This window comes from Fringilla coelebs (genome assembly GCF_963513975.1).
Source record: "Fringilla coelebs genome assembly, chromosome: 2".
In the NCBI taxonomy this organism is placed as follows: Eukaryota; Metazoa; Chordata; class Aves; order Passeriformes; family Fringillidae; genus Fringilla; species Fringilla coelebs.
The window spans coordinates 2,258,524-2,275,031 of record NC_140029.1 but is presented as its reverse complement, the minus strand read 5'-3'; the positions used below and the strand labels follow the sequence as shown (position 1 = coordinate 2,275,031).

The 16,508-nt window shown below is 42.9% G+C and overlaps 1 protein-coding gene across 2 annotated transcripts in view; it reads right to left on the bottom strand.

Moving 5' to 3' along the window:
* Positions 1–16,508, bottom strand: part of DOP1B (DOP1 leucine zipper like protein B) — a 61,162-nt gene that overhangs the window by 7,346 nt on the left and 37,308 nt on the right. For both annotated transcript variants that reach the window (XM_084223519.1, XM_084223520.1), the window contains exons 18-30: positions 14,765–14,955; positions 7,853–9,437; positions 7,348–7,459; positions 6,834–7,022; positions 6,447–6,572; positions 5,844–5,978; positions 3,070–3,125; positions 2,672–2,776; positions 2,524–2,590; positions 1,724–1,865; positions 1,435–1,517; positions 820–929; positions 47–193 (exon numbers count right to left, since the gene is read on the bottom strand). In XM_084223519.1, coding sequence (XP_084079645.1) covers positions 47–193; positions 820–929; positions 1,435–1,517; positions 1,724–1,865; positions 2,524–2,590; positions 2,672–2,776; positions 3,070–3,125; positions 5,844–5,978; positions 6,447–6,572; positions 6,834–7,022; positions 7,348–7,459; positions 7,853–9,437; positions 14,765–14,955 — 3,048 coding nt within the window. The remainder of the gene's footprint in view (positions 1–46; positions 194–819; positions 930–1,434; positions 1,518–1,723; positions 1,866–2,523; positions 2,591–2,671; positions 2,777–3,069; positions 3,126–5,843; positions 5,979–6,446; positions 6,573–6,833; positions 7,023–7,347; positions 7,460–7,852; positions 9,438–14,764; positions 14,956–16,508) is intronic.

The following is a 16,508-nucleotide window of genomic DNA, read 5'->3' as shown; positions in this document are numbered from 1 at the left end:
GGAAATTCAGAATACAAGTTTGGAGTGCTGCAATTCCATGTCTTACTGAGTGCAGGAAGTGTCCATCTGGAAAAAAGATGGATCCATGTACAATTCCAGCACTTCTTTCTTCCAGGCTCTCTTGGTGTAGGCGTATCCACTCAGGGAGCTGAGCAGCTGAGCACCAGCACGGAAACTGGGAATGTTGTAGGCACTGGGGGACAGGACAAAACTGATCAATACAGGCTTTTTTAAAGTTCAAAAATAGATTCCAGCTCACAAAAGGGTTGGTTTGAATGAGATTTTTAGGAAAGAATTGTTCCCTGGGAGAGGCTAGGATGGAATTCCCAGAGCAGCTGGGGTTGCCCCTGGATCCCTGGCAGTGCCCAAGGCCAGGTTGGACACTGGCACAGTGGGAGGTGTCCCTGCCATGGCAGGGGTGGCACTGGGTGGGCTTTGAGGTCCTTTCCAACTCAAAACACTCCAGGATTCCATGCCCTGTGTCCCCATTGGGTAACATCCATCTTTCCCACATTTGTGAGTAAAACCAGGGAGGGGATAGGGAGAGATGATGCTTTCCTGCCTCCTGGCGGATCCTGGGACATGCCCATGCTCTGCTGCCCCATCCCCATCCCCTGACAGGCACAGAAAGGGGAGATCTGAGCAAAACCCAAAATCCCAGGGGGGGCAACCAGAACTCCAACAACAACAGGTTCAGCTCCTGGGGGAAACTCTGCTCAAACCCAGCTCAAACCCATTAGAATGGGAACAGAGAATGGAGAAACAAGGGAGAACAAAAAGATGAGGGCAGGAAGATGGCAGGAGCAGGGAGAGACTGGCCTGTGGTTCCTCAGGTAGGGGAACACGAAGTAGAGCAGGCGGGAGATGAGGGGCACGGCCTTGTCCTTCTCGTCGCTGCGGTACACCACGTCCAGCAGGGAGGCCAGCACCTGCACAGGGCACAGGGAGCTCTGCACACACACAGCTGCCACTGCTGCTCCAGCCATGGCTCAGGCTGGAAATCTGTGCAATGGAACAGCCCCCAAAAGATTGGCACTCCTGTTTAATCTATCAGGGAAATCCTCCTCGCAGAATTCACAGAATCCCTGGGGTTGGGAAAGACTTTCAAGGCCATCGAGTCCAGCCCAGCCCCAGCAGCTCAGCTGAGCCCTGGCCCCCAGTGCCACATCCAGGCTTTGTTAAACACACCCAGGGATGGGCACTCCACCACCTCCCCGGGCAGCCATTCCAGAACTTTCTCACCCTTGCTGCAAAACCTTTTCCCTGCTCTCCAGCCTGTATTTCCCTTGGTGCAGCTCAGGCTGTGTGCTCTGGCTGTGTCAGTGCTGCTGCAGACAGAGCCCAGCCCAGCTGAGCACAGGCACCTTTCAGGAGCTGTGCAGGGCCATGAGGTCCCCAGCTTAAAAACCCCACAGATGAGAGGGCCCCACTGACCTCTGCCAGGAGAGAAAGGGCTTGGACACTGTAGATTGAAGGAGCAGAGGCAGAAACCATTGAAGATGGTGCCACTGATGTATCTAAAAAATAGCAAAATAATCAAGTTTTCTCTTCAGACAGGTTTAAATGCTGATTCCTTATCTGCTGCCCAAACAGAACATTTATGTGCAAATTGGTGTTCATGAAATATGAAATCATGCAAACCACACACCATCAAACACCTCATGCTCTTCACTGCCTGCAGCAGAGGACAGGGAGCAGCAGGAGCCAGGGAAAGTCAAGTTACCATTGACATCCTCCATGTTGAATTCATCTGGTAAAATCTGAGGCTGAGCTTTCACTTCCAAGTTCCTGCTCAGCCAACTGGTCTGTTCCAGGGAAGAGCCAGCAATGGTCCCCACAGCCTCCAGGATCTTCTGGGTCACTTCCTGTAATGTAACCAAAGTGGCATTAGATATTTAATTGGCATGATTAATTCCCAGGGACATGAGGAGCTGCAATGAAACCAAATTCAATCAAAGCAAGGTTGAATTGAAAATGACATTTTCTGTCATTTTACTGGCAAGACTCTGAAGCAGAAGGGGAGATTGAATTTCTTTGCTGGCACATGAAACCCAAACCAGCCAGGTAAGCAGTGTTCAAACTGTGCTGGTGAAATAAGGCAGAACAGGAGGAGGATCCTGCTCTGCTCCTTTCTTTACACAGCTGAGCTCAGAGCCATTGCCATTGCCAAGCCCAGCTGGGAGCTCCAAGGATTCATTAATTTTCCTAGACAGCTTGGAGATTTCAATATCCACACACAGGTTGTGAACTCAGGACACAGCACTTGTGTTACCAGCTGAGTTCTGAGAAAAATAACAAAAAAAAAAAAGCTTTGAAAAGATTTCAAGCATGTGGGATAAAATTCTGTTTGTCTCTCGTGTTTGAGTCTGTCCTGTTCCCCAGGCCTCAGCCAAAATGGGTGGATGCACATGCAGGCACTCGCAGAGCACAGGGATTCAGATCCAGCACAGATCAGGCCATCTCCACTTGCCCTTCCACGATGCCAGCTTTAGGAACTAAAAGGTGCATTTGAACCCTCTGTACCTGCAGGTCTTTCTGGTCCTTTTTGTTCTCCAGGGTGGGTGTCCTTGTCACAAAGTCATTCAGGATGCTGTGGGCAGAGAGGAGCACCCTCAGTTAGGAATGGCACGGTCCAAACCCTCAGTGGAACCTCTGCTCTCTCCCACAGTACCTGAGCAGAAGGAAGTGGCCAGGAGGAGCCAAGTTCAGCTGCACAGACTCTCTGAGGAGCCCTAACAAGGGCTGGAAGTTCTCCTGCAGGGCTGGGACAGGGAGTCTGCCAAAAAAAATAAAAGCAAAGCACACCTGAGTGAAGGCAGAGTTACAGAAAGAACAAAAATCAACAAATAAGAGGAACTTGGTGGCCTAAAAGCTTCAGGATCAGCCCTGCCCTTCCTGAGTGTCAGTGTGACAGCCCTGGCACTCTGTGTGTGTGTCAACAACCAGGGGACAACACATTTCCTGCAGAGAAGTGTTCTGGGACATGGAGATCAGAGGACAGAAAAATGGCAATAGGGGCTGTTCCCTCGCTGGAGTCAAACAGAAAATTCTCTTTCAGGACTCAGTTACCTCTGAATGAAAGCAAAACTGAACTGCAGCACTGGGATATCCACCAGAGAGGATTTCTGAAAAAGAAAAGCAAACCCACACTTATTTGTTATCAGAAGGAAGAAGAAAATCCAAGCTGGCCTTGGGCACTGCCAGGGATCCAGGGCAGCCACAGCTGCTCTGGGAATTCCATCCCAGCCACCCCCCACCCTCCCAGGGAAGGATTTATTCCCAAAATCTCATTTTAGTACTTTTTAACTATAGTACTTTCTAATGATATCATTTCATATATATTATTAATTATATATATTATCTCATTTATTCCTAATTATTACCAATTTCCTCTTCACTACATACATTGTTTTGCTCTAATATTTCCTCATACTCCTAACCAAATAATATTATTAATAAGTTATATCTTTATCTTATATATCTCTATACAACTTTACAAAACAAAACTAATCAATATTTTATTGCTCACACAAAACACCATTATATGCTGGTTTTTGTCTTCTTTTTTCTACTTCTGTTGGAATTGGGACCGAAGGTACTTGAGATGCTATTTTGTGTTTAGGATTAGATGTTTACTTTTTTCTTATTTCTGTTACAGTCTCACAGCAGTGAGTTCTGTAGCAAGGTGTAAAATGGTTAACTATCTTGCATTACAAGGATTTTTAAGGTTAAACTATCTAATTAGAAATGACACTTAAATTATTTTTACTTTTAACCTAATAAATAATCACTCGAAGTCAGCAATGGGGAATTTTTTATGGAATTGCACAAAAACACCCAGAAGAAGGTGAAGGAGGAGAAGGAGAAGGAAAAGAAAGAGAAGGTGAAGAAGGAGGAGCAGCTTCCACCCTAAAACCTCCATCTTGCTCTCTGTATATATATTTTTATATTCTAAACCCTCCAACTCTGAGTTTCCCACCCTGTGATATCACACACTTCTATCCCCCCAAACTGCACCCCCACAATCCCAGTTCTGTCATTCCATTCTGGAAGCTTCTCCAGGCCCTCAGGTCACTGCAGTGTTCTCTGGGGGTCGGTGCCTGGCAGCACAGACAGGCTGGAATTCTCAGTGCCCAGGGCTCCAACACATCTGTTTGTGTTTGCCCATTCAGCAAAGCCTGCAGTGCCCTTCACTTGCAAATTTTCTTTTGGATAGTCAGTGACTTGAAGAGAAAACTGATTTATTTCCCTGCTGAAATGCTCTGGTGGCTCAAGGAAAGGAGTTCCCTTTCCCAAGAAGGGAAGCACAGTTTTTTCTAAAATTTTTCTAAAATTTTTTCAAATCTTATTTAAATATTTCCTGCCCTAAACATCCTTTACTTGTCCATGCATGCAGTGAGTTACCCAATTCAGTGAATGCAGCCACAGAGAATTCCAGAGCAGAGGCTTTTATCCCATTTCATCACCTCTGCTTTGGATGGAAGGTTTGTTATTTTTGTTATTTTTGTTTCAGATATTGGGGAAGAATTTGTTCCCTGTGAGGGAGAGGAGGCCATTCCCTTTGTTCCATCACCATCTCCTGATATATTTTAAATTATCTGCTTGTTGTGGATCAGACACAATCTGGAAACCAAAACTTCTTCAGGAGCAAAGAGCAATCCCACATTTAAAAGCAAACCCTTCTAAGAGTGCTTCAGACACACTGAAACACATCCAGCCTGGAACACACTGAGAAAATGGAATTATCCTCCTGCTTCCAGTTTTGTTTTGTTACAATATTATATATATTTTATTTTTAATAACTAAATAGAAAAATTACTTATGTTTATATATTAGTTATATAATTAATATAATATAATATAATATAATATAATATAATATAATATATATAATAAATATAATATAATATAATATAATATAATATAATATAATATAATATAATATAATATAATATAATATAATATAATATAATATAATATAATATAATATAATATAATATAATATAATATAATATAATATAAGTTCTAGATTGAATATTTCTGTATTTATATTTATTTATACATATATTTATTTATATTATTATGTTTATTTATTTAATGTATTTATATAACACATTTCATATTACATATTTATATTTTAAGCATAAAAATGTTGAATTTATGTAAAAATTCCTTTTTATAGAACTAAGGATTTTTTAATTTTTGGCGTTTAAAGGATGTTTAAGGAAGGAATGTGGTTTAAATACTTTATTTATTAGAGGGATTTATAATCAGTTGTGCACGATGTGGAGGAATGGGTTTTGGTATTGGTAAATTGATTAAATAAGTTTAAAATGATTTATTAGGGTTTGAATGAGTTAAATAGATGGTATTTAAGTTTGATATATTGGTTAAAGTTATTTTAATGTTGGTTTTGGTTGATTAATGGGTAAAACTATTGTTGAGAGTAAATAAAATGAAAATAAATAAATATGATATTAGATTTAATTTTATGCTTGTAGTTTTTGTATGTGAAGTAAGAGGTGCTTGTTTTTAGTTGTAATTTTTGTGTGGTTTATGTTTGTGTGTTTTCTTTTTTGGTTTCAGAGTTTTTAACATGTTTTTGTGTTTGATATGGTTTTATGTTCTTTGCTGGAATTTATTTTGGTTTTGAACTTGTGGAGATATAAGTATTCTTTCTGCTTTAGGTTATTAATGGAAATGGGTTTTTAATTTGTTTTGGTTTTTGATTAGGATTAAAGGATTTTTTAAACATTTTGTTTGTGTACTATTAGAAAAATGCTTAATGCTTGGTAGATTTGGTTTTGTAAAAGAGCTGTTTAAAAAATGTAGAGCATTTAATACCTCCTCCCCCTTGATTTGTGCTGGTTTCTTGACCACCTCTTTGACCAGACACAATATGGTGTCAATTTTCAGGGTGTTCAGGGCACAAATTAAGTCCACCAGAACGAGCTGGGATGCACTGGCCACTGGGAGAATCTGACAAGAGAAAACAAAACAAAACACAGACATTTCAAAATGAAATGTAAATTACAGAGCAAAATCAAAGCCAGCCCTTGCCATTTAAAGATCTCCCAACACCTCATGAAACCAACTGGATTCTGCCCCAGTGAAGGCAGGAAAGGAAAAGTTCTCCCCAGAATAAATAATGAGTTCCAGAGAACACAGCTCTCATTTTCTCTGGAGATTGAGCTGATCCATGAGCTTTAAAGTATAATTGGCCAGTTGCAATCCAGTATTGAATAAAAAATGGCTTTTACTCTCAGATTTAAACCCACAATGTGGGTTTTATTTGATTATTTATTGAGGTTTAATTGTAGTCCTGATGCTTTTCCAGTCCTATTTAAAAAACCCCAAAGAATCAACAAACAGAGTTGAGAACTGACCACATAAATGTAACATTTGCTTTTATATAGGAAATAAAAGGCTGCTTTTCTTTAGCTTCACCTTGGTTTTACTGTGACTCCTGTGAGGTTTTTTGCTGTTCCACACTGCTGCAGTTGCTGCCATCAGCTGGATTCCAAGGTGTGCTGTCAAGGGATTCAGAAACTCCAATATTTTTGTTCTTAGTGTCTGTAAAGGGAGGAAAATAATTATTAATGTAAGGCAAAGAGCAGCTCCTGGTTAATAAAATATTATTTCTTTTCCCAGGATATACAGAAAATAGGGTATGTTTAATTCCCAGGGAAATGAGCAGCTGCAGTGAAACCAAATCCCACACCAGTAAAAATAGAAGAACAATGTAAAAACAAAAGAACAATAAAAGAACTCCATGTAAAAAGCACTGGGGAGGATGAGGAGATTAAAAAATCAGCCTTTTAAAAGAGCTCCTACTTTGGTTGCTTTAAAGTAGACTGAAGAGGAGCCTTTAGTTGTCCCAAAGAAGTCAGTTGGTCTTTTTTGGGAGTCCTCCCTCTTGATGACACTCCAGAGCAGGCTCATGGTGTTGATAATTCGGGGCAGCTCCTCCAGGATGGCATTCCTGGCATTCCTCAGGTTGGCAGGTTCAGCTGAACAGGATGACTGGGGAAAAAAAACCCCAAAATATCAATGTTAAAATTATTTATTATGCACAAGAGACTAAAAATTGTAGGGAACACATCAAAACATTAGCAACCCAAAAGAAAATAAACCAGCTTGTAAGGACAAAGGACTGATATTTGCATCACCAAGATCTTTGTGAACAAAAGCTTAAAATTCACTTTCCAGGCTCCTTTCACTTTGAGTCAGCTCAGTCCTTTGGGTGTGCTCTGAGGCCTCTCCAAGGTTATTTTCTTGTCCAGTTCCCTGTTTCTATTCACCTGGAAGGGAAGGGGATGTGACTCTGCTCTCAGGGGGTTCCATGTACCTTTTTTGTTGGATGGGGATGATCCAGAAGGCAGAAGTGCCCGATGGTTGTCAGCCCTTCCAGAAGGGTCAGGGGGTAATCAGGAGTCACATTTTCTCTTTTAGAAGTGAAGCTTTTGGAGGGGGAAAAACAACCCAAACATGTTAATAAGCCAAGTGGTATTTTCTTAATTCAAAATTCCTGTCTCCATTCCATAGCTAAAATTGGAGGGAATATTAGGAATATCAGGTCAGGAATATCAAAATTAAGGGATACATAAATCTGGGAGCTTTAATACTTGGACAGAAGGCAGAGGGAGCCAAGAAATATCAGAGCTGCTGCTCCTCTCTCCTCTCTTCCTGCAGCTGCTGCACCAATCCTGTCTCCAGCTCACTCCAGGTGCAGCAGGAATTAAGGATCAAACTCTGGGACCCACAGTGGTGACCCAGGGAGTTCCTACACACTCCCAGCTCTGTGGAAAGGGGAATTTTTGGAATAACAAATTCCCCCCCACAGTGGCTCTTACCTGGCAGATGTTTTGGCAGAAGCCTTCACAGCTTCATTCTCATACTGCTTGACAAGCTCATCCAGGTTTTTACAGATCTGCACCACAAATGGGGCCACGGTCCAGCCCAAGGACTTCCCAAAGTAGGGCAGGGAGCTGGTGACCAAGGCCACCCAGGTGGGATGCATCCCGTGGCCGTACTCGGGCTGGAGCCCCCTCACCACGGCGGACACAAACAAGCCCTGGGAGGTGATGGGGTGTGGGTACACGTACTGCATGGCCCCGATGGCCTGCTGGAAGTTCAGAGCCTGCTGCCACTCCTTGGACAGGTCTGACTGGTTCTCCTGCTCCTCAGGCCTCTGGCCAAGGTGGTGCTCCAAGACAATCAACACCTGCAGCAGCTTCAGCAGCTCGATCTGGAGAGGGTGCTCGCTCCAGATCTGATCGTGGCCAAAGTTGATGAGGCTCTCCTGGAAGAGCTCTTGCTCCTGGGGGTCGGCCCCGCCGGCCAGGAGCCGGTAGCGCTTGTGGCTGACGTACATGGAGGCCGAGAGCGAGAGCAGCACCAGCTCCTGCACCCGGCACCTCCCCAGCAGATCCCGGATCGGCTCCACCTGCCTGGGCTCGGCCGCCTTGGCCGTGGCCGCCAGCTGGGCCATCATCCTGATGAGCACCTCCACGCTCTTGACCTGCACGTCCCTGTTGGCCAGCAGGTCCCTGTGGCTGAGCTGCAGGCAGCAGGGGTAGTAGGAGCGCAGGAAGCTGAGGCACAGCGAGGTGAGCAGCTCGATCAGCAGCGAGTGCGGGCACGCCGCGGGAGACTGAGGCTGCAGCTTGCCGTAAAAGCTCTGCCCTACCAGAGCTTCCTGGTGGCGAGCCAGGAGGTTGTAGATGAGGTTCAGGTGTGCTGTGGAGCTGGTGTCCATGCTGGTGGTGGCCACGGCCTCGATGAATTCCTTGGGGTTGGTTTTGAGCACGGCCTCCAGCACGGAGAAGGCGTAGAGCACCCGCCGGGAGTCGTAGGGCTGCAAGTACAGCAGCGTGTGCTTGAACAGGGCCTCTGCCAGCTCCTGCTTCTCCTTCTGCTGCCTCAGCAGCCTGCTGTGGGCCATCTCCTGCAGCTCCAGCTCCACCTCCTCGTCACTGGACAGAGACTCCGAGGCCTGAGTCCTCTCGGAGTCGGCCCTGACGAGGTTGAGCCCCGCGCTGGACCTGGAGCTCTCGGAGGCACTGAGGGAATTGCCGTGGCCTGGAGCCTCTCTGCCATCAGCTGCAGCCTCCTTGTCCTCGCTGCTCACCTCCTGCAGCTCCAGGGAAGGGGACAAGGAGGAGGTGTTGTCGCTGTCGTGGCCTGTGCTGGTGTCTGCGGACTCCGTGTGCTCGCTGTTGTCCTGGTCGCCCTCGGTGTCCTGGGAGGATCCATCGTTTTCAGGCTGCTCAGCTTTCAGCTCTGCTTTCTCTGGATCAGTTTCCACTTCTGCCCAAATTGCTTCTCTGTCCACAGTAGTGAACTGGCTCAAGGGAAGGTTTTCCTCAGAATTGCTCTCAGAGATGCCAGACTCTTTCAGAGGGGCCTTTTTCTTGCAAAGCCAATCACGAACATTGTCTGAGAAAAAGATTTTTTTCAATTAATTTCTATTTCACACTTAAAATCATATCACAGCCTGGCTTGGAAGTTATCTTTAAGGGCCATTTAGTCATCACATCATGCTTTATATTCAATAAATCCTTTTTTAAAAAGTTTATAAAGCTACTTTGCTCCAGTCCAGTATTAATTGTGATGAGTGGGGCTAAAAAAAAAGGGACAAGAATTATAATTGAGGCAAGAATTATTTCTCTTTTAAAGTGGTTAAAAAGCAGTGCTAACCTCCTGCTAAAAGAACAGGATCAAAACATAGAGCCCTTTTAGGCTGAGACACCCTAAGAGTGACAATTGTCTGTTTTTATGCTTCCTGAACATTAACTATTTGTGGAGATCAGGAGGGCAATGAGAAGGATGGAAGAAGAGGGATTGATTAATTAATTAATTAATTAAAGAGCTAATGTTTTCCTTGATTAAATGCTGTGGAACTAGGAAGGAATAGATTAGCTCTGTGTTTCTAGAGCAGCCCTGTGGATGCTTTAATTGTGTGACATTTATTTGTCAATTGACACCAAAAAATGATGCTGAAAGCCCAGCCTTGTAACAGGCACGGGACAGGGAACAGGAACTTCCTGTATATAAAACTCCCAGAAGCTTCTCCACTTCCTGCTCTACTCCAGTAAAAAAAAAAAATATTAGAAAATTGGATATTTGGGGCAAATCACAGAATTGTTAAAGCTGGAAAAGACCTCCAAGATCAGAGGCCAACCATCACCCAGCACCATCCCCCTGTTCACCTCTAAACCTGTCCCCAAGTGCCACATCCACACAGATTCCAACACCTGCAGGGAAGGTGACCCCATCACTGCCTTGGGCAGCCCCTGCCAATGCTTTAAAACCCTTTCCATGGGCAAATTTTCCCAATATCCACCCTGAGCCTGCCCTGGCCCAGCCTGAGGCCGTTCCCTCTGCTCCTGTCCCTGTTCCCTGGCAGCAGAGCCCGACCCCCCCGGCTGTCCCCTCCTGGCAGGGACTTGTGCAGAGCCACAAGGGCCCCCTGAGCCTCCTTTGCTCCAGGCTCAGCCCCTGCCCAGCTCCCTCAGGAATTCTCCAGCCCCTTCCCAGCTCCCTCAGGAATTCTCCAGCCCCTTCCCAGCTCCCTCAGGAATTCTCCAGCCCCTTCCCAGCTCCATTCCCTGCCCTGGACACGCTCCAGCCCCTCCAGGGCTCTCCTGCAGGAGCAGAACTGGACCCAGCCCTCGAGGGACCCCAGCACAGAGGGACAATCCTATTGTGGTCATGGTCCCCTGAACAGGGAATAATTCCTATTGACTCTATGATTGCAGAAGGCTGATCAATTGTTTCATTAAGCTAGACTATATGATTATACTATACTATCTCACTAAGAACTTTCTAATCCTTACCAACAGTCTGATACAGCTCTGACCTAATTGGTCAATCCCTCTCAGCACCATCCAGTGTCTAATTAAGAAATCACTCTTTGGTAAATAATCTCCATAACACATTTTGCATATGCACAACAACAGGCCTAGCAAATGGAGATAAGAATTGTTTTTCATTCTCTTCTCTGAACTTTCTCACAGCTTCCCAGGAAAATCCTGCCAGACAACTGTGTCTCTCTCTGTGATTGCCACACACTCTCTGCTGCACACACAATTCCTCACCCAGCCCAGCTGCCAGTGCCCTCCTGCCCCCCTGGGCACCCCTGGGCTCGTGTCCAGCCCCTGCCAGCAGCACCCCCAGGGCCTTTTCCAGCTCTCCAGCCCCTCTGCCCAGCCTGCAGCTCCAGGGGTTGTGGTGAGCCAAGGGCAGGACTGGCCCTCACCCTGCTGGCCTCATCCCATGGATGGGGCAGTGCCCCAGAGGGCCCTGTGGGATTCACATGCTCTGAACCAGAGAGAGGCAGTGAGAGAAGCAGAGAAAAGAATGATCAAAACAATTCTTATCTCATTTGCTGCTCCTGTGTTTGTGCCAAAGTAGAATGCAATATGGAGATTGTTTACCAAAGTGATGGTGGTTTGTTTCCTTGGCCTCCCAGGGCCAAGCACCTGTGCAGAGTGTCACTCAGGAGGCAGTCACAAGATTCTGTTCAGTGCAGCTGAGTGCCTGTGCAGGTTCAGTTTAGATGTGGTATAATATAGCATAGAATAATATGTGGATGCCATGGGACAGAGAGAGAGAAACAGCAAGCATTGCTCACAGTGGCTTCTGAGAATTTTTAGGGAGTTGTAAGGATGTGATAGCTTGTTAAGTAAGAACAATCTGCAGGTGGTGTGAAATAGGAGCCTCCTTGAGCCAGGTCTCATAAGCTCTGGGAGGTCTATTTCACACCCAGGATAGCTCAGCTACCTTTGGAGACATAAAAATCAGCAGGATGGCTTCTGTTGCAGTGTTGGAAACAAAAAGGTTTGATAGAAGACAAAATAACAAAGAGAGAAAAACTCATCCAAGTGCAAGAGGTTCTTGCCCCTGGTAAAACACCCCACAAAAGCCATTGGTTTCTTTGTTCTCTTCTTTTTCTAGTAAATTACCCAGGCGGGACTTTTTGGCTTCTAATAGGATAGGTCTAATTACCTATCCTTAAGTTTGAGGTGAAGCCCCCCAGGCCCTATGAGATGCCTTTTTCACCTAATTGAAAAAAGAAACTTCTGGGCTTTTTTCCTTTTTAAGGGGACAAAGAAGAGTTTTGTCACTCCCTCAACAAGGGGCACATTCCAACAGCAGTGTTTTTCTACTTCACCTTTCTGTCCTTCTCAAGGACAGTGTGTGAGGAAGGTGTTTTTGTTAGTTAGTCAATCAAATAAAAACTGTCATATCACTCTATAAAAACCCCGTGGTCCTCTTGAATAAAGCTTCTTTGCTCTTTCTACAGCACTGCCTCCTGCCTGTTCCTGTGTCATTCTTGGCACAATGTTGAATTTGTGAGGGATCCCAGGACCAGGTGAGAGATGAGGATCTGACTCCATGTTCTCAGATAGCTGATTTATTTTTTATGATATTATATTTTATTAAAGAATGCTATACTAAAACTATACTAAAGAAAGGGAAAGGATACAGACAGAAGGCTTAACAAGAATGAGAATGAAAAACTGTGGCTGACTCCTCAGAGTCCCACACAGCTGGCTGTGATTGGTGATTGAGTAAAAACAATTCACATGGCACCAACCAAACATGACCAGTTGGTAAGCAATCTCCAACCTCATTCCAAAGCAGCAAAACAGGGAGCAGCAAATGAAAGAATATTGTTATTTTTTCTGAGGATTCTCATCTTCCCAGGAGAAGAAATCCTGGCAAGGGGATTGTTCAGAAAACACGGCAGTGACAGTGCAAGAGTGACAATAATATAGGATAATAAAGTAATTAATCAGCCTTCTGATACCCATGGAGTCCTCCTCATCATTTCTCCCTGCCATGGGGGCTGCCTGCTTTTCCAACAGGCCCAGCCATACCTGGCGAGGTAGATAGTAATACAGTATTGTAAACATGTATATATATAGTGTGTGTATATATTTTCAATATATAGTAAATATATTATATATTACCTATTATATTTTTAAATTTTATATAATATATATTATATATGTAGTATAATATATACTATATTGTATATAGTATATATAGGTATACAGTAATATAGTATAATATATATAGTATATAGTATAATATATATAGTATATAGTGTATATATAGTCTATTTAAAACATATAATAGATAGTATATATAATAGTTAATTATATACAATAAAAATATATGTACTATATATCTTATATATTATATATAATGATAATATAATATTTTATATATCTATGGGTACATATATGTGTGTGTGTGTGTATATATATCTATATAGTGTAATAAAGTAATTAATCAGCCTTCTGATATCCATAGAGTCCTCCTCAACATTTCTCCCTGCCACGGGGGTTGCCTGCTTTTCCAACAGCCCAGCAGTACCTGGGGAGGTAGATAGTAATATAGTATAATATATACATTGTATATAGTATAATATAGATAGTATAAATTGTGTGTGTATATATATGTGTGTGTGTATATATATATTAATTATAATAGAATGTATATATGTGTATGTGTGTGTGTATATATATATGTATATAGATATATAGTATATTAAAGTAATTAATTAGCCTTCTGATATCCATGGAATTCCCCTCATCATTTCTCACATAATTTCTCTCACTTGCTTTTCCAACAGCCCAGCAGTACCTGGGGAGGTGGATAGTAATATAGTACAATATATACATAGTATATAGTATCATATAGATAGTATATATTGTGTGCATGTGTATATATATGTGTATGTATATATATTATATATTAGTTATAATATAATATATATATATACACATATATGTGTATGTGTGTGTGTATATATATAGGTATGTAGTATAATAAAGTAATTAATTAGCCTTCTGATATCCATGAAATTTACCTCATCATTTCTCACATAATTTCTCTCACTTGCTTTTCTAACAGCCCAGCAGTACCTGGGGAGGTAGATAGTAATATAGTATAATATATACATAGTATATAGTATAATATAGATAGTATATAGTGTGTGTGTATATATGTGTGTGTGTATATTATATATTATATATTATATATTATATATTATATATTATATATTATATATTATATATTATATATTATATATTATATATTATATATTAATGATAATAGAATATATATATGTATATATGCGTGTGTGTATACATATAGGTATATAGTATAATAAGGTAATTAATTAGCCTTCTGATATCCATGGAATTCACCTCATCATTTCTCACATAACTCGCTTTTCCAACAGGCCCAGCTGTACCTGGGGAGATATATAGTAATATAGTATAACATATATATAGTATATAGTATAATATAGATAGTATATAGTGTGTGTGTGGTTATATGTGTGTGTATATATATATTATAGATTAATTATAATAGAATGTATATATGTGTATATGTGTGTGTGTGTACATATATGTGTATATAGGTATATAGTGCTATAGTATAATAAAGTAATTAATTAGCCCTCCTCCTCATTTCTCTGTGGCACGGAGTCTGCGCGGCGGTACCTGGGGAGATATATAGTAATATCATATAACATATATATAGTAAATAGTATAATATAGATAGTATATAGTGTGTGTGTGTATATATGTGTGTGTGTGTATATTATATATTATATATTAATGACAATAGAATGTATATATGTGTATATGTGTGTGTGTATATATATGTATATAGGTATATAGTACTATATTACAATACAGTAATTAATTAGCCCTCCTCCCCATTTCTCCGTGCCCCGGCGGTACCTGGGGAGGCGCGGTGGCCGAGGCAGCGCAGGGAGGTGCGCTGGGTGCGCGGGTGCAGCAGCAGCAGCAGCACGGGCTCCAGGATGCGCGCCACGTCGCTCAGGGACAGCGCCCGCAGCAGCCAGCCCTGCGCCGCCGCGCCGATGGCCCCGTCCGAGCACGTCAGGCTGTCCAGCACCACGAACAGCGACCTGCCGACAGAGGGGGATGCCTCAGCGCGGCCGTGAGACCGAGTGGAAATCTTCCAGAGGAGAAATCCATTTGCATTTAGGCGAAATGTACATCTTTGAGTTAAGCATGTAGCCTGCAAACATAGCTGTTTGGTCTGACTGCCTGTTCTCACTATGAGCCTATGCTTCAGTAGAAGGACAGAGATAAGGAGGGGGCCCCTTGAGCTCTGAAACAGACAGAGGCTGCTGTGGGAAACAGGGCAGGGTGACCCAGGAGTTCTTTCTGATAAAGAAAAAATCAGCAGCAAATGTCACGTGAAATCAGTAGAATGAATATGCAGAACCTATTGTGAAATTGCATGCATGTTATTTGAGAGGGAGATAAAAAGGATCTGGAGTTCCCAGAAGCACACATGTCCTATTAAGGGAAATAAACATAAACATAATAATAGTATTAAGGTAACAAACCATAACATACCAGCTTTACAACTTTCACAAAAGTTGTGGAGTGTGTTTGTTTCTCCAAACCAGCAGCTTCTCTGGTTTTTAAATCCTGTACTGCATTGATGTGAGGAATGGATTTCTCACACATTAGTGCATGGATTCTGACACATCAGTGTATGGATTAGTGCACTGATTCTTACAAATCTATTCTTACAAATCTTACAATGCATTCTTACAAATCCATTTCTCACACATTAGTGCATAACTCTAAACTCCTTATAAAGTGTTAGTTACTGTTGATGCCTTTAGTTTTAGCTTTTATGTTTTCCAGATTCTGCACTGCATTACTGTGTAACTCTGCACTTCATGTCAAGAGTTAGCAAGTTCTCCTCAGAGTTCAGTCCCACCAAACAATCCTTTTCCAGGCCCAAAAAGTGCAAACAGCAGCGAACTGAGGAGAGCAATCTGGGAGGATGGGACTGCATAACCTGGAGCTGTAACTGGACAATTAGCCCCAATATGGAAATGGACTAAACCTCTAAAAGTGTGAAAACTCATGACCCAGGGTCCATCTTGGGTGTAGCCCCAGCTGGGCCCTTGTGCTGCCCAAGGTGTGTCCTTTAGAGGGCTTTTTAATAAATCCCTGCTTTATTCCTTTAACTCTGCTCAGCCTCTGTTCCAGGCAGCCTCTCAAGGCATCATTGTCTTAACATTTTGTTCAAACAAAACAATCCCTCTGGGCCCGAGATCCAAGGACACCCTACAGCCTCAGGCCCTGAAAATATCAACAAAAGTGAACTGGGAGGGAGCAAACTGGGGCTCATGACTTCATTACCTGAAGCTGTAAGTGGAGAATGAAACCCTGATCTGTGAATGACCAAACTGAAAATTGTGTGGAACACTGGTGACCATTGTCCAGCTTGGCTGAGGCCTCTGGGAGGCTTCTGAGTGCCCAAGGTGCATCTGTGGAGGCCTTTAATAAATACCTGCTCTTATTCTCTTAATCTTGTCTAGCCTCTGTCCTAGGGAGCCACTCCAAGGCATCACCAGCACCAAGGACAGCTGAAATCCCTAAAAAAAGTTAAATCCAGCAATAAAATCCTGGCAGGGAACACCCCCAGAGCGTGCTC